Source organism: Coregonus lavaretus, assembly GCF_964263955.1.
Source record: "Coregonus lavaretus genome assembly, chromosome: 39".
Lineage (NCBI taxonomy): Eukaryota > Metazoa > Chordata > Actinopteri > Salmoniformes > Salmonidae > Coregonus > Coregonus lavaretus.
The window spans coordinates 5,217,864-5,241,855 of NC_140026.1; the positions used below are offsets into that span (position 1 = coordinate 5,217,864).

The 23,992-nt window shown below is 41.4% G+C and overlaps 1 protein-coding gene across 1 annotated transcript in view; it reads left to right on the forward strand.

The window, feature by feature from the left end:
- The first annotated feature begins 12,301 nt into the window (after nt 1–12,301).
- Nucleotides 12,302–23,992, forward strand: part of LOC311112607 (uncharacterized protein) — a 25,929-nt gene continuing 14,238 nt past the window's right edge. Inside the window, exons 1-2 of the mRNA XM_084155755.1 lie at nt 12,302–12,345; nt 14,368–14,505. Of these exons, the coding sequence (XP_084011881.1) occupies nt 14,380–14,505 (126 nt within the window). The 5' untranslated portion in view covers nt 12,302–12,345; nt 14,368–14,379. The remainder of the gene's footprint in view (nt 12,346–14,367; nt 14,506–23,992) is intronic.

Here is a 23,992-nt window from a genome sequence, read left to right on the forward strand (position 1 = left end):
TCCAGGATACCTACAGCACCTGATGTCACAGGAAGGCCAAAAAGATCATCAAGGACATCAACCACCCAAGCCACGGCCTGTTCACCCATATATCATCCAAATTGTGAGGTCAGGACAGGTGCATCAATGCTGGGACCGAGAGACTGAAAAACAGCTTCTATCTCAAGGCCATCAGACTATTAAATAGCCATCACTAACCGGCTACCACCCGGTTGCTCAATGCAGGAGTGGCTTCGGGACAAGTCTCTGAATGTCCTTGAGTGGGCCAGCCAGAGCCTGGAGTTGAACCCGATCGAACATCTCTGGAGAGGCCTGAAAATAGCTGTGCAGCAACGCTCCCCATCCAACCTGACAGAGCTTAAGAGGATCTGCAGAGAAGAATGGGAGAAACTCCCCAAATACAGGTGTGCCCAGCTTGTAGCGTCATTACCAAGAAGACTCGAGGCTGTAATCGCTGCAAAAGGTGCTTCAACAAAGTACTAAGTGAAGGGTCTGAATACTTATGTAAATGTGATATATCCATTTTTAAAGAATTATACAAAATACAAAATGTACATATTTGTTTTAAATGTGGGTTTAAATATATGATAATATATTTTAAAATATGTAACGTTCTTTGATATATAAGGCCTTATATGGCCATAGATTACTTTTCCATATGGGCACGCAAGTGGCTCACTTTTTAGCCAGCTACATTTCACAGGAGGCTGCTGAGGGGAGAACAGCTCATTATAATGGGCGGAATGAAGCGAATGGAATGGCATCAAACACCTGGAAACCATGTGTTTTGCTGTATTTGATACCATTCCACTGATACCACAGGCCCGGCCTCCCCAATTAAGGTGCCACCAACCTCCTGTGGTACATTGCTATGGCAATGAATCCGTCAATTTGTCAGTTATTCTGCTCTGGCACACTCAGACGAGAGTGCTCCGAAATCGGAGTAGATAGCCTAGCTAGTCTAGCTATTTAGACTATCTTACCCGTATACATCATGGATGGATGCTTCTCCCTGTCACGGATGCCATGGTTGCCCTTAGTTTGATGATGTAATCCGGAGACAGGTGTTTTCTCCATCTCCTTAGCTATCATACTGTAATTCCACTGATTTCAAAGCTCGGTCCTCCAGAAAGTGGAGAGCAACACTTATGCAGTTCTACTATGCAATATATAGTTTTTAAAGCCACATTAGACAGGATTACCTACACATACTGACCAGCTCAAATAGACAGAAGCATGCTATATGGCAGACCAATCTGAACTCATCTCTCGGCATGTCCAGCCCACTCATTATCTCAGCCACTCATGGCTAGCGGGAAGGTATTTTTCTGTGGGTATACAAGTTTGTAATTAAGGCACATGAAAGTTGACGTTCTAGATGGCATTTCTGCCAAAAAACACATTTTGATATTTTAAAAAAAGGTTTACGTTCAAATGGCTCTCCTGTGATATAGTGACCCGCGACATACGCCTAGTTTCCTGAAACTAGTCACATATGTGATTACACTGGCAAAATTGGAAAGTGGAATAATAAAGTGTGGGGAATAACATTAGTGTTCTTGCTGACAAGCACTGTAATTACCCTATATTTCAGCCCATTGTTAACAATGACAATTGTTCCACTGATCAAACTAAGACAAGATGACAAGACAAGATTACATATCTGCCCTTACACCCGGACCAAATTATTTTTATATTTATTGTCCCCCCTCTAGAATCAAACTTACACTTTTGGGTTCACAATCTGTTTTACAAAATGATTTTCATAGTTACAAATCAGGTCACCCTACCAAACTTCCCTGCTGCCTTTTTGCTGTCTCAGCCTAAAATGTCATTCACCAAACGAGGGGACTAATGCAAGTGTGGATTAAATCGACTTCAAAAAGCTGCATTCTGCAATAGGGACGGGAGTAACAGCAACCTAATTTTGTTGGCAACCTTGTACATAAAACAGCGCTACCGTGCTGCTCTTTTTACAGTTTTATAAACTCAGCGGAGAACGTTCTCTCTCTCCATTCAGCCCCACTCTAATCTTTAAAACATTCATCATATGCTTTAATGTGCCGTGGTTCACAGTGCTGTGACAAGACAGGACAATGATAGAGGTTCCACTCGTGATGTGAAATTGCAGGTGCGGATGCTCCGATTTCAAAACGATTTGGAGCACAGTTATGAAATGGTGTAATTAGAATTTAAAAAATGGTCATTTTAATGCGTGAGATATAAGAGGTGTGCCGTGAGAGCGTGAAAAGAGGGTAAAATGCGTGTGTCTCACCGTCAATGCGTGAGAGTTGGCAGCGCTGTAACACATTTCTATGTGAAGTTGGTCGGGTCGCCCAAAAAGGTACATTTTGCAGCTTTAAGCTAGATATATTTTTTGCATGGGCTGTGTCTCAATCCACCTGTCACATCTACTTCCGCTCCCCCTCTCCGGCTGCAGTGGAAATTCTTATCAATAATGAGGAGAGACAAGGTCAATCACCAATCAGGATATTACTTTATTCAAAGTGTATTAATAAAGGTAATAACGAGGCTGGTCGGCCCAACACTGAGAGCTGAGAGCCCCAACATAAAAAATACAAAGATCTTTTACAGCAAAGATACACCCTCTTAGTCTACATGACAAATAACAGATGTGTGGAATGAGACAAAAAATCAGACTTGATATATGAGAAAGGAGTATCTCCCATCCAAATAGCATTTGCTATGAAGACTGTTCTTACTGCATGGAAACCAGAGTTTGGCCCCCAAGACAAGGTTCCTCTCATCATTATCAATACCCGAGCCATCTCTCCTGGTACCTTACATTACACAAACACAAACTAATTCTATGGAATGCATGCTCAGTAAGACCGGAGCCATCTTCCTCACATGAATGGAATGTGGCTTGTTAGGTTTATCACCCAAGGCATCGTAAAAGACACATGAGAGTTCTAAGAACCCTATTCTATTGCAGAAAACAACAATTTGATGCAATAACAGTATTATAACATCATCTTGTAATTTCTCTCTCACACGGTCCTGGCAACTTTCATTAGGCACACCTGGACTTCATCACTTCCCTGATTACTTCCCCTTTATTTAGCCTTCTGTTGTCATCAATCCTTATGTGTTATTGTTTTTTCTCTCCCGTATACGTTATCGATCTTCTCACAAAAAAGTATGTAGTGTCTGAACGGTTTGGCTTACAAACTAATATGACCCCTCTATGCGGGGGGCACAGGTTAGTCGAGGTAATTGAGGTAATATGTACATATAATATAACATGCCATTTAGCAGACGCTTTTATCCAAAGCGACTTACAGTCATGCGTGCATAATTTTTTTTTGTGTATGGGTGGTCCCGGGGATCGAACCAACTACCTTGGCGTTACATCCGCCGTGCTCTACCAGCTGAGCTACAGAGGACCACGTAGGTAGAGGTAAAGTGACTATGCATAGATAATAAACAGAGAGTAGTAGCAGCGTAAAATAAGGGGGGGGGGGGGGGGGGACAAAGCAAAAAGTCCAGGTAGCCATTTGATTAGCTGTTCAGGAGTCTTATGCCTTGGGGGTAGAAGCTGTTAAGAAGCCTTTTGGACCAAGACTTGGCACTCCGGTACTGCTTGCCGTGCGGTAGCAGAGAGAACAATCTATGACTAGGGTGGCTGGAGTCTTTGGCAATTTTTAGGGCCTTCCTCTGACACCGCCTTGTATAGAGGTCCTGGATATCAGGAAGCTTGGCCCAAGTGATGTACTGGGACGCACGCTCTACCCTCTGTAGTGCCTTGCGGTCGGAGGCCGAGCAGTTGCCATACCAGGCGGTGATGCAACCAGTCAGGATGTTGTCTTGGTATGTTTGGACCATGATAGTTTGTTGGTGATGTGGACACCAAGGAACTTGAAGCACTCAACCTGCTCCACTACAGCCCTGTTGATGAGAATGGGGGCGTGCTCGGTAATCCTTTTCTTCCTGTAGTCCACAATCATCTCCTTTGTCTTAATCACATTGAGGGAGAGGTTGTTATCCTGGCACCACACAACCAGGTCTCTGACCTCCTCCCTATAGGCTGTCTCATCGTTGTCGGTGATCAGGCCTACCACTGTTGTGTTGTCGGCAAACTTAATGAAGGTGTTGTAGTCGTGCCTGACCATGCAGTCATGGGTGAACAGGGAGTACAGGAGGGGACTGAGCACGCACCCCTGAGGGGCCCCTGTGTTGAGGATCAGCGTGGCAGATGTGTTGTTACCTACCCTTACCACCTGGGGGCGGCCCGTCAGGAAGTCCAGGATCCAGTTGCAGAGGGAGGTGTTTAGTCCCAGGATCCTTAGCTTAGTGATGAGCTTTGAGGGCACTATGGTGTTGAATGCTGAGCTGTAGTCAATGAATAGCATTCTCACGTAGGTGTTCCTCTTGTCCAGGTGGGAAAAGGGCAGTGTGGAATGCAATAGAGATTGCATCATCTGTGGATCTGTTGGGGCGGTATGCAAATTGAAGTGGGTCTAGGGTTTCTGGGATAATGGTGTTGATGTGAGCCATGACCAGCCTTTCAAAGCACTTCATGGCTACAGACATGAGTGCTACGGGTCGGTAGTCATTTAGGCAGGTTATCTTAGTGTCCTTGGGCACGGGGAATATGGTGGTCTGCTTGAAACATGTTGGTATTACAGACTCAATCAGGGAAAGGTTGAAAATGTCAGTGAAGACACTTGCCAGTTGGTCAGCACATGCTCAGAGTACACGTCCTGGTAATCCGTCTGGCCCTGCGGCCTTGTGAATGTTGACCTCCTTAAAAGTCTTACTCACATTGGCTACGGAGAGCGTGATCACATAGTCATCCGGAACAGCTTGTGCTCTCATGCATGCTTCAGTGTTGCTTGCCTCGAAGCGAGCATAGAAGTGATTTAGCTCGTCTGGAAGTCTTGTGTCACTGGCAGCTCGCGGCTGTGCTTCCCTTTGTAGTCTGTAATAGTTTTCAAGCCCTGCCACATCCGACGAGCGTCAGAGCTGGTGTAGTACGATTCAATCTTAGTCCTGTACTGACTCTTTGCCTGTTTGATGGTTCGTCGGAGGGCATAGCGGGATTTCTTATAAGCGTCCGGGTTAGAGTCCCGCTCCTTGAAAGCGGCAGCTCTACCCTTTAGCTCAGTGCGGTCACTGTGGGGACGACGTCATCAATGCACTTATTGATGAAGCCAGTGATTGATGTGGTGTACTCCTCAATGCTATCTGAAGAATCCCGGAACATGTTCCAGTCTGTGCTAGCAAAACAGTCCTGTAGCTTAGCATCTGCGTCATCTGACCACTTCCTTATTAACCGAGTCACTGGTGCTTCCTGCTTTAGTTTTTGCTTATAAGCAGGAATCAGGAGGATATAATTGTGGTCAGATTTGCCAAATGGAGGGCGAGGGAGAGCTTTGTACATTTCTCTGTTTGTGGAGTAAAGGTGGTCTAGAGATTGTTTTCCTCTGGTCGCACATTTAACATGCTGGTAGAAATGAGGTAGAACGGATTTAAGTTTCCCTGCATTAGAAGGGAAACTTCTGAATTATGTCTCTACACTGAGCCATTAATCCATGTTTGAATTATGCTGTTAACAACAACACAAATCTGCAACTATGGTTTTCTGGACTAGTGGAAAACATTTTCAAAAATTGAGTGCAGAGACATCATTCAGAAAGTGATTCTGATGTAAGCTTGGGTGTATTACCAGGGTAATTTGAAATAATGACAGTTCTTTTCAATACGGAACTGTATGTTTTCTTTTGGGGGTTTGGGGCGCCCTAAAGCTTGAGGTGGGTGCGTGCTACGCCACTGCTTATATATAAGTTAACTATCTTAGATGTGCCAAATAAATCGTCTCAAGCTCAGGTCTCCAGCTACATGAAAAAAAAGAAATGTATTTCACCTTTATTTAACCAGGTATGCCAGTTGAGAACAAGTTCTCATTTACAACTGCATCCTGGCCAAGATAAAGCAAAGCAGTGCGATAAAAACAACAACACAGAGTTACATATGGGGTAAACAAAACATCAAGTAAAAAATACAACAGAAAATATATATACAGTGTGTGTGAATGTAGTAAATTATGGAGGTAAGGCAATAAATAGGCCATAGTGCAAAATAGTTACAATTTTGTATTAACACTGGAATGATAGATGTGCATAAGATGATGTGCAAATAGAGATGCAAAATAGCAAAATAAATAACAATGAGGTAGTTGGATGGGCTAATTACAGATGGGCTGTGTACAGGCGCAGTGATCGGTAAGCTGCTCTGATAACTGACGCCTAAAGTTAGTGAGGGAGATAAGAGTCTCCAGCTTCAGAGATTTTTGCAATTCATTCCAGTCATTGGCAGCAGAGAACTGGAAGGAATGGCGGCCAAAGGAGGTGTTGGCTTTGGGGATAACCAGTAAGATATATCTGCTGGAGCGTAGACTACGGGTGGGTGTTGCTATGGTGACCAGTGAGCTAAGATAAGACAGGGATTTGCCTAGCATTGATTTATAGATGACCTGGAGCCAGTGGGTTTGGCGACAAATATGTAGTGAGGGCCAGCCAACAAGAGCGTACAGGTCACAATGGTGGGTAGTATATGGGGCTTTGGTCACAAAATGGATGGCACTGTGATAGACTACATTCAATTTGCTGAGTAGAGTGTTGGAGGCTATTTTGTAAATGACATCGCTGAAGTCAAGGATCGGTAGGATAGTCAGTTTTACGCCGAGAGTAGACCCGCCGAGAGTAGTGTTTCTAGTCGGGTGGGCGGGTGCAAGCAGTGTTCGGTTGAAGAGCATGCATTTAGTTTTACTAGTGTTTAAGAGCAGTTGGAGGCTACGGAAGGAGGGTTGTATGGCGTTGAAGCTCGTTTGGAGGTTTGTTAACACAGTGTCCAATGAAGGGCCAGATGTATACAAAATGGTGTTGTCCGCATAGAGGTGGATCCGAGCGTCACCAGCAGCAAGAGCAACATCATTGATATACACAGAGAATAGTCGGCCCGAGAATTGAACCCTGTGGTACTCCCATAGAGACTGCCAGAGGTCCAGACAACAGGCCCTCCGATTTGACACATTGAACTCTATCTGAGAAGTAGTTGGTGAACCAGGCGAGGCAGTCATTTGAGAAACCAAGGCTATTTAGTCTGCCAATAAGAATGCAGTGGTTGACAGAGTCGAAAGCCTTGGCCAGGTCGATGAAGACATATTTGATTTGCTAACTTGCTAGCTAAGTGGCTAGCTTGTAAAAATCAAGCTTCTTGGTTACAGCAGAGACAATCAATCCCCTCCTGGATAAAGATCCCTGCTGCCTAAATTTGTTTTGTGCGTAAAACAACGCACATTTTACATTTGGAAACATGCTTTAGACATATTGTCATAATGCATTGTAGTCCATGAATGGCAAGTGAAGACTCAGCAATTTTCTCTGTAACGAAAACAAATATCCATAAACTGTTTGAGGGATCAACTACAAGCACAGAAAGAGTGAAAATAAGGCCAAATGTAAAAATGTATGAACGTCCCCCTTTAACAGTCACACTGGTATTCAGTACAGTATGAATGGCCATTGCCCTAAGACTGATTGGATTGTACCAGAGTAAGTGCCCCTCAAAATAGATGTTCTAACCGACTTGCCAAAACTATAGTTTGTTAACAAGACATTTGTGGAGTGGTTGAAAAACAAGTTTTAATGACTCCAACCTAAGTGTATGTAAACTTCCGACTTCAACTGTATATATATATATATATATATATATATATATATATATATATATATATATATATATATATATATATATATATAAGTTAAGATTTGCCTGTATCCTTTTCTCAAAAGTCACTGGCATTTAACGTGACATTAAAAGGAAGAGGTGGGAGGGGTGTGTGAGATAGGGGGGAGTTCCAGAGAGGGTAGATGGCGGATGAGAGAGGGAAATGGTTTAGATCCACATAGAGAAAAACTGCTACTGACACAGTAAGACAACATGGGAGGGAGAGAACCAACATCTCATGATTGCGTGAATCTACTAGCAGGACGGATTCTCCTTCCACCTCACTGCAGCGGATATGCTGTGTGTGTTTGTGAGTTACTGCAATGGTTATACTGTATGTTGAATATAATATGGGCATTGGGAACACATGGCTTCAAATAGCATCAGTGAGCCTAAACATTACCATAGGCACAAATATAGCCCTTAGGTAATGCTCCCCCACCTACGGTAGTCTACCTGATCATCTAACCTTTGTTTGTTCAGCTATACAAATGGCTTTTTTCACAATCCTAGAAAGAAGTTGCCCCTAACCTATACCCCAAACAAAGTGTATAAGGTGTTTAATCAACAATCTATAATAACAACTGGTCTTCGATAATGAATGTTAAATATCTAAACTTGTATTTTCACATACATCATGATACTTCAAAGGCTAGCTCCAAAGACAACCCCAGGTCAAATATCCCACAGTGAGATTTCGCCCTCTCCTGGCGAGGAGACATTTCAAGTATAGTTGTATTTATTTTATTTAACCTTCAAAACCTGCCATAGAGATGTACTAGACTAGAGAGCGCTTTGGGCCAAGTGTGCCCTCTATCCAACTATATGCTTCTACATACCCTGCTCCTGTATGTTACGATAGCCATAGGGCAGGGGTTAAAGCAACAACAAAAATCCCATGACTGAAACTTAAGTCAATTTTAGATCGATTGTCTGTGGCCAAGTTAACCTCCCCTTTCATGTAAGAAAGTCATGACCATCATTCTTTTAGGGAAAGAGGATACTTTTGTTGATGTATAACCAATTCCAGTCCCCTTGCTTAGGATGTCTAGGGTCATCCCCTGGATAATTTATATGTAGAAGGACTGAGAAGCTCAGTTCTGGTGACTTTAAAAAAAAGCCATTCTACTCCAAAATTGAAGAAAATACAATTATGCTGACGCCATCTAAAATATGATTTCCACCTCCAGAAATGGGCCCAATAACATATTGGTAAAACAAATTACAATTATTTTAACATATTGGACCATGCAGTGTATTTGTCTCAGAAAGTCATTTGCATTGCTAGCTATAGCCTAATGTTAGCTAGCTAGCTAACGTTCAACCTAGTTGGTTAGCTTTAGCTACTTGCAGATTCATACTACAGCATGTCATGCATTGTGGCTAGCTATGACAATCCATTTGTACTGTAGCTATGGGTTCAATGTTAGCTAGATGTCTAAACAAAATACTTTGCCAGATGATTACATGACCCACAAGTTATCCAGGTGTGTCTGGAGGTGATTATGGCTATCTATTGTTTACTACACTACCTTACTCACTCTTAAGCACATGGCCTCATATGTGAATACTTAAAGAGATGGGCGAGGCTAAAGAGGGTGTGAATGATGGTGTACCAAAACATTCAAGGTCCATTTTCTCAAAAGTGGGGTTACAACTTTTAAAACAGAATTACTTTCCCATTGTTCATCAACTGCAGTGAATGATATACCATTTTGTAACTGAATCCAATTTTATCCAATGTAAAAAACACAATTTACAATCTTGCTACATAAGACCGAATTGAGGTGGTGGGTCACATTTTTCCATAAGTTGAAGGCAAAGGTTTTCAGTTTTTAATATGATAACTGATGATCAATGGGCCCCACCCCGGTTGGTAATTCAACCATGATTTTTATTGCGGAGCTACACAGATCTCAAAAATGAACTCTCCAGAATCTATATGACGGAAATCATATGACGGGCCAAAGCATCCCCCCGCGGTGTACAAGGACCCCTTCTCGGGGGTGAGATTCACCCCTCGTGATGTCATGAGGACTCAGTTGCCACGCCAACAACCAGATCCAGTCGTAGTCCAGTTCTCCACCTCCCAGTAGGGTGCTGCTGGGGGGGACTGATACAGAAATTAATTCAATATTCAGGTTAAAAGTAATGACTAAATGTTCCACCCTTAAATATAGTTGTGAAATGTTCTTGTTTTAAGTATGATTAGTACTTTCTTAGTAGTGACTAATTATTACACTCTGAAACTGTGTGAGATGTGTTAGAATCTACTACCTGGTAATGTGTGAGTGTAGGACCAGTAAAGATTATGACATTGTGCTACTATTTAGCAATGTGAGTAAGAGTTAGGCCAGACAACAAAGGACAAGGAGAACTGTCTACAGGCAACTGAGAAACCAAGATAACTGAGGAATTTAGGGAGGAGAGAGACTATGATAAGAAAATGTATATGTGTAAATGTGTATATGTGTGTGCATATGTGTGTGTATGCATGTGTGTGTGTGTGTATGCATGTGTGTATGTATGTGTGTGTGTGTGTGTGTGTGTGTGTGTGTGTGTGTGTGTGTGTGTGTGTGTGTGTGAACTGATGGTCAGGAGAGCAATTATAAAGTGGAAAACTACAGCCTGCCTACAGAGAGGAGGGATTTTTGTATGACGTATGAGTATAAAAGATGGACTCTGAATTGTGATGGCAGAATTCTCAATGAATAAATATCTCTGATATTGGGAGACGCACAGAGACACTGAAATAGTTTGTTAAATAATTCACATAACAGGGACGTCCGATCCATCTTGCTCGGATCCAGTTGAATCTCACAGCCATGGGACCCCCTTCTGAACAGGGAATGGGTGGGCTGTGCTGGGGTCAGGAGTCACCTCAACTGAGACGAGGAGGATAGTGTAAGGGTAGAGAAAAATTGCAATCAATTATTGAATTCATTTATCTTATTATAGATTTAAAGATTAAATTAAAGACCAAAAATAAGACATTTTAGATGTTTTTGTTCTGTGTTATATCTTCCTGTCATGGAATATGCAGTGCAAAGTTCATTGGTACAGTGCACCTCTTATTGTTTTGTGTCGATGGATATAATTGGAGATAATTGCATTTAAGCTAATTTGTTTGGGGCTGAGCAGTTCTAAACAGCGTATTGATAGATTTGCATGGCAATAATATTCTAAATGTTTACAGGTATTTACCAGGAGGGATATTTGCTCATGTTTAACAAAGATGGTGTCATTTCTGAGAAACAGTATGTTACTAAACCTGACCTAGAGATCATCTGACATGGTCTTAGAAACCAAGGGCATTAAAGGGACCAAGGGCATTAAAGGGTAGAGCCTGTACCTTACAACTATTTAGATACAAATGTAAAATATCTTAAACTGTCACTTCTATTTCTCTCAGTGCTCTATTACTAAATCCAAATCCACTGTGCACTCTTTTCAAAGGGAAAGGTAGCATGTATTTATCTGTGTATAGCACCATTTAGAATGCTTGTGAAATCCCAATGGAAGTAGAGGGCGCAATTGCCACAAAGCCAGTTTTTTCATGGCCAGTTCCAATTATGGTTTCCACCATTTCAAAGTAGTCAACTGGGATTGACTTCAGACACAGGTGGCTGGTTGCTGCCTTAATTAGGGAGGAAGTGCTCATAGTAATGACTGAAACAGAATGGTATCGAACACATGATTTCCACGTGTCAATTGACTCCATTCATTATTATGAGCCATCCTCCCCTCACCAGCCTCCTGTTGGGTTAACATTTTTACATTTTAGTCATTTAGCAGACCATCTTACAGGATCAATCAAGGTTAAGTGCCTTGCTCAACGGCACATAGACAGATTTTTCACCTACTCATATCGGAGATTCGATCCAACAACCTTTTGGTTATTAGTCCAACGCTCTTAAACGCTAGGCTACCCCAGGAGGAATCATAGAATTCCATCCAGGTCAGCAGCAGGAATCAGCCAACGCATTATACCAGAAGAGAAAGCAAAACACTCGGCTCCCTAATTTGTTCTGATTCGGTGGGGCCACTCTGGTCTACTTATTGCCCCTGGTGGGGCGAGCGGGGAGGGGACACTAAGTAGACCAGAGCCAACTGTTCCCTCTCTCTCGTGAACATGCCAGAGATTATGGAGGAACTGTCAGCTTGCGCGGGAAAAGCATGCTCATGCGAGAGATGGAACGCCAACTTATACAGATGGGAACCTTGACAATTTCTTTAATTGGTAAACGGCCTGAGTATCTTATTTATCCACCATCTTTGATTATATTTCTGAGTTAATATTCCAGCACTGTACAGGTGCTTGGCTTTATGACTGTTTAAACTATACACAATCCAGCACAGTAGGTGGCGGTATGCACCAATAAGTTCATAGAAGTAGAAATTGACTACATTAAAATGGAGATAGCCCTCAATGGTACTGCACATCCTGTCACAGAAACGATAATGGAAAATAAAATTGAGGGGGTGTGTCCTCTTGTCCAACTCTAGGATGACATAACTTTTGAAAGAGGAGTATTTAATGTTTTTTTTCCAGATGTAAAGTGAAAGCAAATAGGAGAGACAACACATTCAAAGGTAAGAACGTTACATGTAATATAATTTTGTACTATCAACAGGTAACTTAATACTGAAACAACAAACCCTTTTAGAAGTCTATCATGGTATTCTAATACTCATGCACAATATGTGCACATTTCCATAAATATATTTTATATTATACATTTTTTGAAGTAGCCTAAATCCCAGCTATTATAAGAAATGTTAGATGTTTGTGTTCTGTGTTATATCTTCCTCTCATGGAATATGCAGTTGTTGTTTTTTTACAATGCCTGAAAGTGCAAAGTTCATTGGAATAGTGCACCTCTTATTGTTTTGTGTCGATGGGTATAATTGGAGATAATCGCTTTTAAGCTAATTTGTTTGGAGCTGAGCAGTTCTAAACAGCACATTGATAGATTTGCATGGCAATTACATTCAAAATGTTTACAGGCATTTACCAGGAGTGATATTTCCTCATATTTACCAAAGATGGTGTAATTTCTGAGAAACAGTATGTTGCTTAACCTAATCTAGAGATAATCTGATATGGTCTTTGAAACCAAGGGCATTAAAGGGACATTTCACCTTAGCTCTGCCACTGTACATAGTCATTACTACATTGACAACTTCATGTTTTGTCATAGACTAAAAGTCCTCACAACAAGCTAGAACAAGCGCATTTTAACTTGACTGCTAGAATCAGGAAAGTTTTGACTTCCTGTGCAATCGTCTGCTCATAGTACACCAGAAGGTTCAACATTCATAGCAAATGCATGATGCACGACGGGGACAGAGCAGGAAGCACTGCCCCAACATGTTATCAGTGCTGTGAAAAAGTATTTGCCCCCTTTCCAATTTTCTCTACTTTTGCATATTTTGATGTTGAATGTTAACAGATCTTCTACCCAATCCTATTATTAGATAAAGAGAACCTGAGTTAACAAATAACAGAACAATTACATACTTATCATCTATGTCATAAACAAACTTTCTAATGCTCCTATTTAAAAAAGTAATTGCCCCCTTACACTTAACTGGTTCCGAAACCTTTAGCTGCAATGACTCCAACCAATTGCTTGCTGTAGTTGTTGATCAGTCTCTCACGTCGCTGTAGAGGAATTTTTGTCCAGTCTTGCAGAACTGCTTTAACTCAGCAACATTTGTTGGTTTTCAAGCCTGAACTGCTCATTACAAGTCCTGCCACAACATCTCAGTTGATAATAGGTCTGGACTTTGACTTGGTCATCCCAAAATTTCAAATCTGTTTCAGACATTTTAATGTAGACTTGAGTGTGTGTTTTGGATCATTGTCTTGCTGCATGACCCAGCTGCGCTTCAGCTTCAGCTCACACATGCATGGCCTGACATTCTCCTGTAGAATTCTCTGATTCAGAGCAGAATTCATGGTTTCTTCTATTAAGTCAAGTTGTCCAGTTCCTGAGGCAGCAAAGCATTCCCAAACTATCACACTACCACCACAATGCTTGACAGTTGGTATTTGGTTCTTACTGTGGAATGCACCCCCCACCAAAAAGTTACACGTTTGACTCATCTGTCCATAGCAAATTCTTCCAAGAGTCTTGATGTCATCCAGGTGCTTCCAGGTGATTTTTTGCAAACTTTAGTCAACTTTTTGGACGAGATGGGTCCCATAATATCTGGGGTCACATTATTCCTGATGAATCAATAATAACATAAAATCAATCCTTTATTTCTGTAAGAACGGAGACAAATACTAGTCATTAGAGCAGAGTAAAATACCCCTCAGCAACGCTTGAAATTGGCATGGTCTAACTGACTCAACAACCAAAAACACAGAAGTTTAGATTTCTTAACGAACCAGAAAACTTATACTTATTTCTGGTTGATCATTAAAGTGAATTGGCTAACCCATTGATCCTACTTTGTAGCATACCCCTAACATAGACAACATATTTAAAATTACAAAATAAGTGTTGAGCTTTTTATTAATCAACTCCTCATTTCATAATTCCAAATATTTTACTGTACATATTTGGCATTTGAGTTATTTACCAATGACACCATACTGTATTCTAGTGAAATCCAAAGATGGGGAATACACAGAGTGTCCTTGAGAAGAAAGGATACACTATCCTGAGGAAGGCAGAGAATGGTGTCATAGCTACTGACAAAGATGGTGACCAGTTTTTCATTAAAGAGATCAAACTGAATGAGGTAAGCAGGCACCATTTTGTTTTCTTTGAGACTAACACTTTCTAATAAGGTGTGTTATTTATATGACTATAGATAATTTATAAGGAATTTGGCACTGGTTTTGCTATGTAAATCATAATTACTTTGGGTTCCTGGATCCTTTCACAGCATTACAAGGCCGCGTTGAGACGATTACTTATCAATGACCCAAGCCCAGCTCAGTTAATCCCTACCATTGTGTCGCTGAGTTGTCATAATGCTTTAGCAAATATACATTATTCTAGGCGTTGGTAGACACAATGTAGAGGAAGGGTGTCAAACGTACAGGTTTAATCCGGCCCGCGAGATGATTTCAAAAAAAAAAAAAAAAAAAAGCTAGCTACCTCATTGCTAATGAAATCGCAGTGGCTTCAAAACCATTTAGTGAGGGTGAATTTGTAAAAACATGCATGATGAAGGCAGCGGAGATTGTGTGCCCTGAAAAGCGGCAGACTTTTGCAAATATCAGCCTGACAAGAAACACAGTTGCAGACAGGATTTCCGATCTTTCAGTGGATTTGGACAGCCAGTTGAAGCAAAAAGTAAAGTCATTTATTGCGTTTTCGGTTGCAATTTTTGAAAGCACGGACATTACAGATGTTGCACAACTGGCCATTTTCATCCGCGGAGTTGATGACACATTGACCGTCACCGAGGAGTTCGTGGAGTTGGTGCAGATGACAGATACAACGACAGCAGCTGATATTTTTACCGCACTCGTCGGCGCGCTGGACAGGGTCAGAGTGGACTGGTCCCGCGCTGTCAGCCTGGCTACAGATGGTGCGCCCTCAATGATCGGGAAAAAAGCAGGCGTTGTGACAAAGTTCAGAGAGAAAGTGCAATCTGCAAATGGAGGACGTGATTTTTTGACTTTTCACTGTATTTTGCACCAGGAGGCTTTGTGTTGCAAGTCATTAAAGATGGATAACGTCATGAAGGTGGTCATCCAAACTGTTAATTTCATCCGATCCAGAAGCCTGAATCACCGTCAGTTTGACAGCCTTCTCAGAGAGAAAGACCACATCTATGGCCTGCCATACCACACTGAGGTAAGATGGTTAAGCCGAGGTGCTGTGCTGAGGCGTTTCTTTGATTTACGAGAAGAAATTGAACAGTTCATGGAAGAAAAGGGCAAACCAGTGTTAGAATTTCATTCCGCAGAATGGATGCAGGACCTTGCATTTATGGTGGATGTTACAGAGCACCTGAATAACTTGAACAAACAGCTGCAAGGGCGCAACAAAGTTGTGACGCAGTATTATGACAGCATACGTTCTTTCAAGTTGAAGCTGTCATTGTGGGAGACGCAACTTGCCGGTGGTGATGCAGCTCACTTCCCCTGTCTGAAAAATGTGTGCGCGACCCAACATGTGGCAGACATGAAGCGGTTCAAAGATAAAATAACGGGACTGTTACGGGAGTTTGAGCAACGCTTTCAGATTTATGTTTATATGTTTTTATGTTGATGTGCTATTGTTTTTAATTGATTTTATTTTATTTGTATATTTAACATATTCTTGACTCTGTGGTTCTTGCACTTGTTTGGGGAACAGGATTTCATTATTTTTATCTACATTTCTGCCTGAGAAATGACACCCTGATATAGTTCTGTGATCTGTGAAACAGTTCTGTTAATCACTGAGGCATTGTGTGTTTGTGTGTTCTTTTTCTTTAGAATTTTCAAATAAACTTGACGTGTTTTATGATTAATAGTGGTGTTGTGCTTGTACTATTTTGGACACACTGTCCTCAGGCTCCAGCTTTATGTTGTATGTTGATCGTATTAAAACAAAGAAAACAATCTGAAGTTGTTGTTTTTAAGTTATATATACCATGATTTTTCCGGTCCGGCCCACTTGGGAATAGATTTTCCTCCATGTGGCCCCTGAGCTAAAATGAGTTTGACACCCCTGATGTAGAGGAAGGTGTCAGAGGAAGGCCCTCAAAATTGTCAAAGACTTCAGCCACCCTAGTCATAGACTGTTCTCTCTGCTACCGCACGGCAAGCGGTACCGGAGTGCCAAGTCTAGGTCCAAAACACTTCTCAACAGCTTCTAACCCCAAGCCATAAGACTCCTGAATAGCTAATCATGGCTACCCGGACTATTTGCACTGCCCCCCCCACCCCATCTTTTTACGCTGCTGCTACTCTGTTAATTAGTTATGCATAGTCACTTTAACTCTACCCACATGTACATATTACTTCAACTACCTCAACTAGCCGGTGCCCCCGCATATTGACTCTGCACCGGTACCCCCCTGTATATATAGCCTCCCTACTGTTATTTTATTTTACTTCTGCTCTTTTTTTCTCAACACTTTTTTGTTGTTTTATTCTACTTTTTTATTTAAAATAAATGCACTGTTGGTTAAGGGCTGTAAGTAAGCATTTCACTGTAATGTCTGCACCTGTTGTATTCGGCGCATGTGGCCAATAAAATTTGATTTGATTTGATTTGATTTGTAAGTAACCTAATTTATGTCCCTCTAACTGCCCTGAATGCCTCTGCTGATCATACAGCTATTGTATGCACCAATCATGTGCTTATGAACCAGATTTATGCTGTTAGCACTGAGGTTGTGTGCACAAGTAGAAAGTCCACTGTGTGCAGCTCACTCTGCACTAACATAAATAATATGAGAATATATATTTCTGCTAAGCTTCCATTCAAGAAAAAACTTCAAACTGTAACCAGTGCCTGCAACCTGGTTCATGTTATCAGTCAACCTACCAGGGAAGTTGAAAACAGCACAGGAATTAAATCAACAACATGTATTGATCACATCTTTCCTAATGCTGCAAAAATTTGCTTTAAAGCATTACCCAGATCCATCGGATGTAGTGATCACAATATAGTAGCCATATCTAGGAAAACAAATGTTCCAAAGGCTGGGCCTAATATAGTGTATAAGAGGTCATACAATACGTTTTATAGTGATTCCTATGTTGTTGATGTAAAGAATATGTGTTGGTCTGAGGTGTGTAATGTGGAGCAAACATACGCTGCACTTGACACATAAATGAAATTGCTTATCCCAGTTACTAATAAGCATGCACCCATTAAGAAAATGACTGTAAAAACGGTTAAATCCCAGTGAATTGATGAGGAGTTCAAAAATGTTATGGTTGAGAGGGATAAGGCAAAAGGAATGGTATACATGTCTGGCTGCACAACCGATTGGCAAACGTAGTGCAAATTGAGAAATCATTTAACTAAACTGAATAAAAAGAAGAGGAAAATACACTATGAAACAAAGATAAGTGACATAAAGAATGATAGTAAAAAGCTTTAGAGCACCATAAAATAAATTTTAGGAAAAAAGGCAAACTCAGCTCCATCATTAATTGAATCAGATGGCTCATTCATCACACAAATCCTGATATTGCCAACTACTTTAATGAGTTTTTCATTTAAAAAAAAGCAAACTTAGGCATGACATGCCAGCAACAAACGCTGACCCTACACATACAAGTATATCTGACCAAATTATGAAAGACAAGCATTGTAATTTCAAATTCCGTTAAGTGAGAGTGAAATTATTGTTGTCTGTCAACAATGACAAGCCACCGGGGTCTAACAACTTGGATGGAAAATTACTGAAGATAACAGCGGACAGTATTTGCACTCCTATTTGCCATGTATTCAATTATTTAAACCTACTAGAACGTGTGTGCCCTCAGGCCTGGAGGGAAGCAAAAGTCATTCTGGTACCAAAGAATAGTAAAGCCCACTTTACTGACTCAAATAGTCGACCAATCTGCCTGTTACCAACCCTTAGTAAAGGTTTGGAAAAAAAATTGTTTGACCAGATACAATGCTATTTTACAGTAAACAAAATGACAACAGACATTCATCAGCCTTATAGGGAAGAACATTCACCAAGCACAGGACTTACACAAATGACTGATGATTGGCTGAGAGAAATTGATGATAGAAATATTGTGGGGGCTGTTTTGTTAGACTTCAGTGCGGCGTTTGACATTATTGATCATAGTCTGCTGCTGGAAAAATATATGTTATGGCTTTACACCCCCTGCTATATTGTGGATAAAGAATGACCTGTCTAACAGAACACAGAGGGTGTTCTTTAATGGAAGCCTCTCCAACATAATCCAGGTAGAATTAGGAATTCCCCAGGGTAGCTGTTTAGGCCCCTTTACTTTTTTCAATCTTTACTAATTACATGACAATGGCATTGAGTAAAGTCAATGTGTCTATGTATGCGGATGACTTAGCACTACACAAGTCAGCTACTACAGTGACTGAAATGACTGCAACACTTAACAAAAAGCTGCAGTTAGATTCAGAATGGGTGGCAAGGAATACATTAGTCCTAAATATTTCAAAAACTAAAAGCATTGTATTTGGGACAAATCAATCACTAAACCCTAAACCTCAACTAAATCTTGTAAAACATAATTTGGAATTTGAGGAAGTTGAGGTGACTAAACTGCTTGGAGTAACCCTGGATTGTAAACTGTCATGGTCAAAACATATTGATACAAAAGTAGCTAAGATGGGGAGAAGTCTGTCCATAATAAAGCGCTGCTATACCTTCTTAACAGCACTATCAACAAGGCAGGTCCTACAGGCCCTAGTTTTGTCGCACCTGAACTACTGTTCAGTCGTGTGGTCAGGTGCCATAAAGAGGGACTTAGGAAAATCGCAACGGGCTCAGAACAGGACAGCACGGCTGGCCCTTGGATGTACACAGAGAGCTAACATTAATGATATGCATGTCAATCTCTCCTGGCTCAAAGTGGAGGAGAGATTGACTTCATCACTACTTGTATTTGTGAGAGGTATTGACATGTTGAATGCACCCATGCATACCCCACAAGCCATGCCACCAGAGGTCTCTTCAAAGTCCAGAACAGACTATGGGAGGCGCTGAGTACTACATAGAGCCATGACTACATGGAACTCTATTCCACATCAAGTAACTGATGCACGCAGTAAAATTTGATTGAAAACCCCCCAGATAGAAACACATCTTATGGAACAGCGGGGACTGTGAAGAAACACGAACATCGGCACAGACACATGCAAACACACACATGATAACATACACACAGATTTTGTGTTGTAGATATGTGTTAGTGGAGTAGGGGCCTGAGGGCACACATCTAGTGTGTTGTGAAATCTGTTATGAATGTTTTGTATTGTTTTAAAAATGGTATAACTGCCTTAATTTTGCTGGACCCCAGGAAGAGTAGCTGCTGCTTTGGCAACAGCTAATGGGGTTCCACAATAAATACAAATACAAATTCCTATATTATACTGTAGACCGCCACATGTCAGTCTCTTTTTGTACTTATTTTACTTATTTAATTGCATTGCTTTACTGTAAATTGTGTTGCAATTTTATATGTATTTTAAATCTTAAAGGGGGGGGGGGGGGTGTGGTTTAAGCTGATATATGCTTTAAGATGGTTATACCACGGATATTTAAAATATTTGATGTTGACTTTTAGGACCCCTCTAGGTATCAAAAAAATATATAACTAAATACAAATATTTGATAAAAAGTAGGAGATATAAGAAGCTCAGGAAATATATATATATATATATATGACTTAGTACTTGGTGGCAAAACCCATGTTGGCAATCACAGAGGTCAGATGTTTCTTGTAGTTGGCCACCAGGTTTGCACACATCTCAGGAGGGATTTTGTCCCACTCCTCTTTACAGATCTTCTCCAAGTCATTAAGGTTTCGAGCCTAACGTTTGGCAACTCGAACCTTCAGCTCCCTCCACAGATTTTCTATGGGATTAAGGTCTGGAGACTGGCTAGGCCACTCCAGGACCTTAATGTGCTTCTTCTTGAGCCACTCCTTTGTTTCCTTGGCCGTGTGTTTTGGGTCATTGTCATGCTGGAATACCCACCAACGACCCATTTTCAATGCCCTGGCTGATGGAAGGAGGTTTTCACCCAAGATTTGACGGTACATGGCCCCGTCCATCGTCCCTTTAATGCGGTGAAGTTGTCCTGTCCCCTTAGCAGAAAAACACCCCCAAAGCATAATGTTTCCACCTCCATGTTTGACGGTGAGGATGGTGTTCTTGGGGTCATAGGCAGCATTCTTCCAACTCCAAACACGGCGAGTTGAGTTGATGCCAAAGAGCTCGATTTTGGTCTCATCTCTGACCACAACACTTTCACCCAGTTCTCCTCTGAATCATTCAGATGTTCATTGGCAAACTTCAGACGGCCCTGTTTATGTGCTTTCTAGAGCAGGGGTACCTTGCGGGCGCTGCAGGATTTCAGTCCTTCACGGCATAGTGTGTTACCAATTGTTTTCTTGGTGACTATGGTCCCAGCTGCCTTGAGATCATTGACAAGATCCTGCCGAGTAGTTCTGGGCTGATTCCTTACCGTTCTCATGATCATTGCAACTCCACGAGGTGAGATCTTGCATGGAGCCTCAGGCCGAGGGAGATCGACAGTTATTTTGTGTTTCTTCCATTTGTGAATAATTGCACCAACTGTTGTCAGCTTCTCACCAAGCTGCTTGGCGATGGTCTTGTAGCCCATTCCAGCCTTGTGTAGGTCTACAATCTTGTCCCTGACATCCTTGGAGAGCTCTTTGGTCTTGAACATGGTGGAGAGTTTGGAATCTGATTGATTGATTGCTTCTGTGGACAGGTGTCTTTTATAGAGGTAACAAGATGAGATTAGGAGCACTCCCTTTATGAGTGTGCTCCTAATCTCAGCTCGTTACCTGTATAAAAGACACCTGGGAGCCAGAAATCTTTCTGATTGAGAGGGGGTAAAATACTTATTTCCCTCATTAAATTGCAAATCAGTTTATAACATTTTTGACATGCGTTTTTCTGGATTATTTTGTTGTTATTCTGTCTCTCACTGTTCAAATAAACCTACCATTAAAATTATAGACTGATAATTTCTTTGTCAGTGGGCAAACGTACAAAATCAGCAGGGGATCAAATACTTTTATCACCTCACTGTACATACACTACCGTTCAAAAGTTTGGCGTCACTTAGAAATGTCCTTGTTTTCCATGAAAACATACATTAAATGAATTTGAATAGCTAATATAGCAAAATGCATAAGTAATGTAGTCATTGACAAGGTTAAAAATAATGATTTTGAATTGAAATAATAATTGTGTCCTTAAAACTTTGCTTTTGTCAAAGAATCCTCCATTTGCAGAAATTACAGCCTTGCAGACCTTTGGCATTCTAGTTGTCAATTTGTTGAGGTAATCTGAAGAGATTTCACCCCATGCTTCCTGAAGCACCTCCCACAAGTTCAATTGGCTTGATGGGAACTTCTTACGTATCAAGAGGCTCCCACAACAGTTCAATAGGGTTGAGATCCGGTGACAGTGCTGGCCACTCCATTATAGACAGAATATCAGCTGACTGCTTCTTCCCTAAATAGTTATTTCATAGTTTGGAGCGGTCCTTTGGGTCATTGTCCTGTTGTAGGAGGAAATTGGCTCCAATCAAGCACCGTCCACGGGGTATGGCATGGCATTTCAAAATGGAGTGATAGCCTTCCTTCTTCAAGATCCCTTTTACCCTGTACAAATCTCACACTTTACCACCACCAAAGCACCCCCAGACCATCACATTGCCTCCACCATGCTTGACAGATGGCATCAAGCACTCCTCCAGAATCTTTTCATTTGGTCTGCGTCTCACAAATGTTCTTATTTGTGATCCGAACACCTCAAACTTCGATTCGTCTGTCCATAACACTTTTTTTCCCAATCCTCCTCTGTCCAGTGTCTGTGTTCTTTTTCCCATCTTAATCTTTTATTTTTATTGGCCAGTCTGAGATATGGCTTTTTCTTTGCAACTCTGCCTAGGTCAGCATCCCGGAGTCGCCTCTTCACTATTGATGTTGAGACTGGTGTTTTGCGGGTACTATTTAATGAAGCTGCCAGTTGAGGACCTGTGAGGCGTCTGTTTCTCAAACTAGTCACTGATGTATTTGTCCTCTTGCTCAGTTGTGCACCGGGGCCTTCCACTCCTCTTTCTATTCTGGTTAGAGACAGTTAGCGCTGTTCTGTGAAGGGAGTAGTACACGGCGTTGTACGAGATCTTCAGTTTCTTGGCAATTTCTCACGTGGAATAGCCTTAATTTCTCAGAACATGAATAGACTGACAAGTTTCCGAAGAAAGTTATTTGTTTCTGGCCATTTTGAGCCTGTAATCGAACCCACAATTGCTGATGCTCCAGATACTCAACTAGTCTCAAGAAGCCAGATGTATTGCTTCTTTAATCAGCAGAACAGTTTTCAGCTGTGCTAACATAATTGCAAAATGGTTTTCTAATGATCAATTAGCCTTTTAAAATGATAAACTTGGATTAGCAAACAAAGGACTGACGGTTGTAGATAATGGGCCTCTGTACGCCTATGTAGATATTTCATTAAAAATCAGCCGTTTCTAGCTACAATAGCCTTTTACAACATTAACAATGTCTAAACTGTATTTCTGATAAATTTGATGTTATTTCTTTCTAAAACAAGGACATTTCTAAGTGACCCCAAACTTTTGAACGGTAGTATAGGTATATATACAGTGAGGGGAAAAAGTATTTGATCCCCTGCTGATTTTGTACGTTTGCCCACTGACAAAGACATGATCAGTCTGTAATTTTAATGGTAGGTTTATTTGACAGTGAGAGACAGAATAACAACAGAAAAATCCAGAAAAACGCATGTCAAAAATGTTATAAATGTATTTGCATTTTCATGAGGTAAATAAGTATTTGACCCCTCTCTCAATCAGAAGGATTTCTGGCTCCCAGGTGTCTTTTATTCAGGTAACGAGCTGAGATTAGGAGCACACTCTTAAAGAGAGTGCTCCTAATCTCAGTTTATTACCTGTATAAAAGACACCTGTCCACAGAAGCAATCAATCAGATTCCAAACTCTCCACCATGGCCAAGACCAAAGAGCTCTCCAAGGATGTCAGGGACAAGATTGTAGACCTACACAAGGCTGGAATGGGCTATAAGACCATCGCCAAGCAGCTTGGTGAGAAGGTGACAACAGTTGGTGCGATTATTCGCAAATGGAAGAAACACAAAAGACCTGTCAATCTCCCTCGGCCTGGGGCTCCATGCAAGATCTCACCTCGTGGAGTTGCAATTATCATGAGAAACAGTGACGAATCAGCCCAGAACTACATGGGAGGATCTTGTCAATGATCTCAAGGCAGTTGGGACCATAGTCACCAAGAAAACAATTGGTAACACACTATGCCGTGAAGGACTGAAATCCTGCAGCGCCCGCAAGGTCCCCCTGCTCAAGAAAGCACATATACAGGCCCGTCTGAAGTTTGCCAATGAACATCTGAATGATTCAGAGGAGAACTGGGTGAAAGTGTTGTGGTCAGATGAGACCAAAATCGAGCTCTTTGGCATCAACTCAACTCGACGTGTTTGGAGGAGGAGGAATGACCCCAAGAACACCATCCCCACCATCAAACA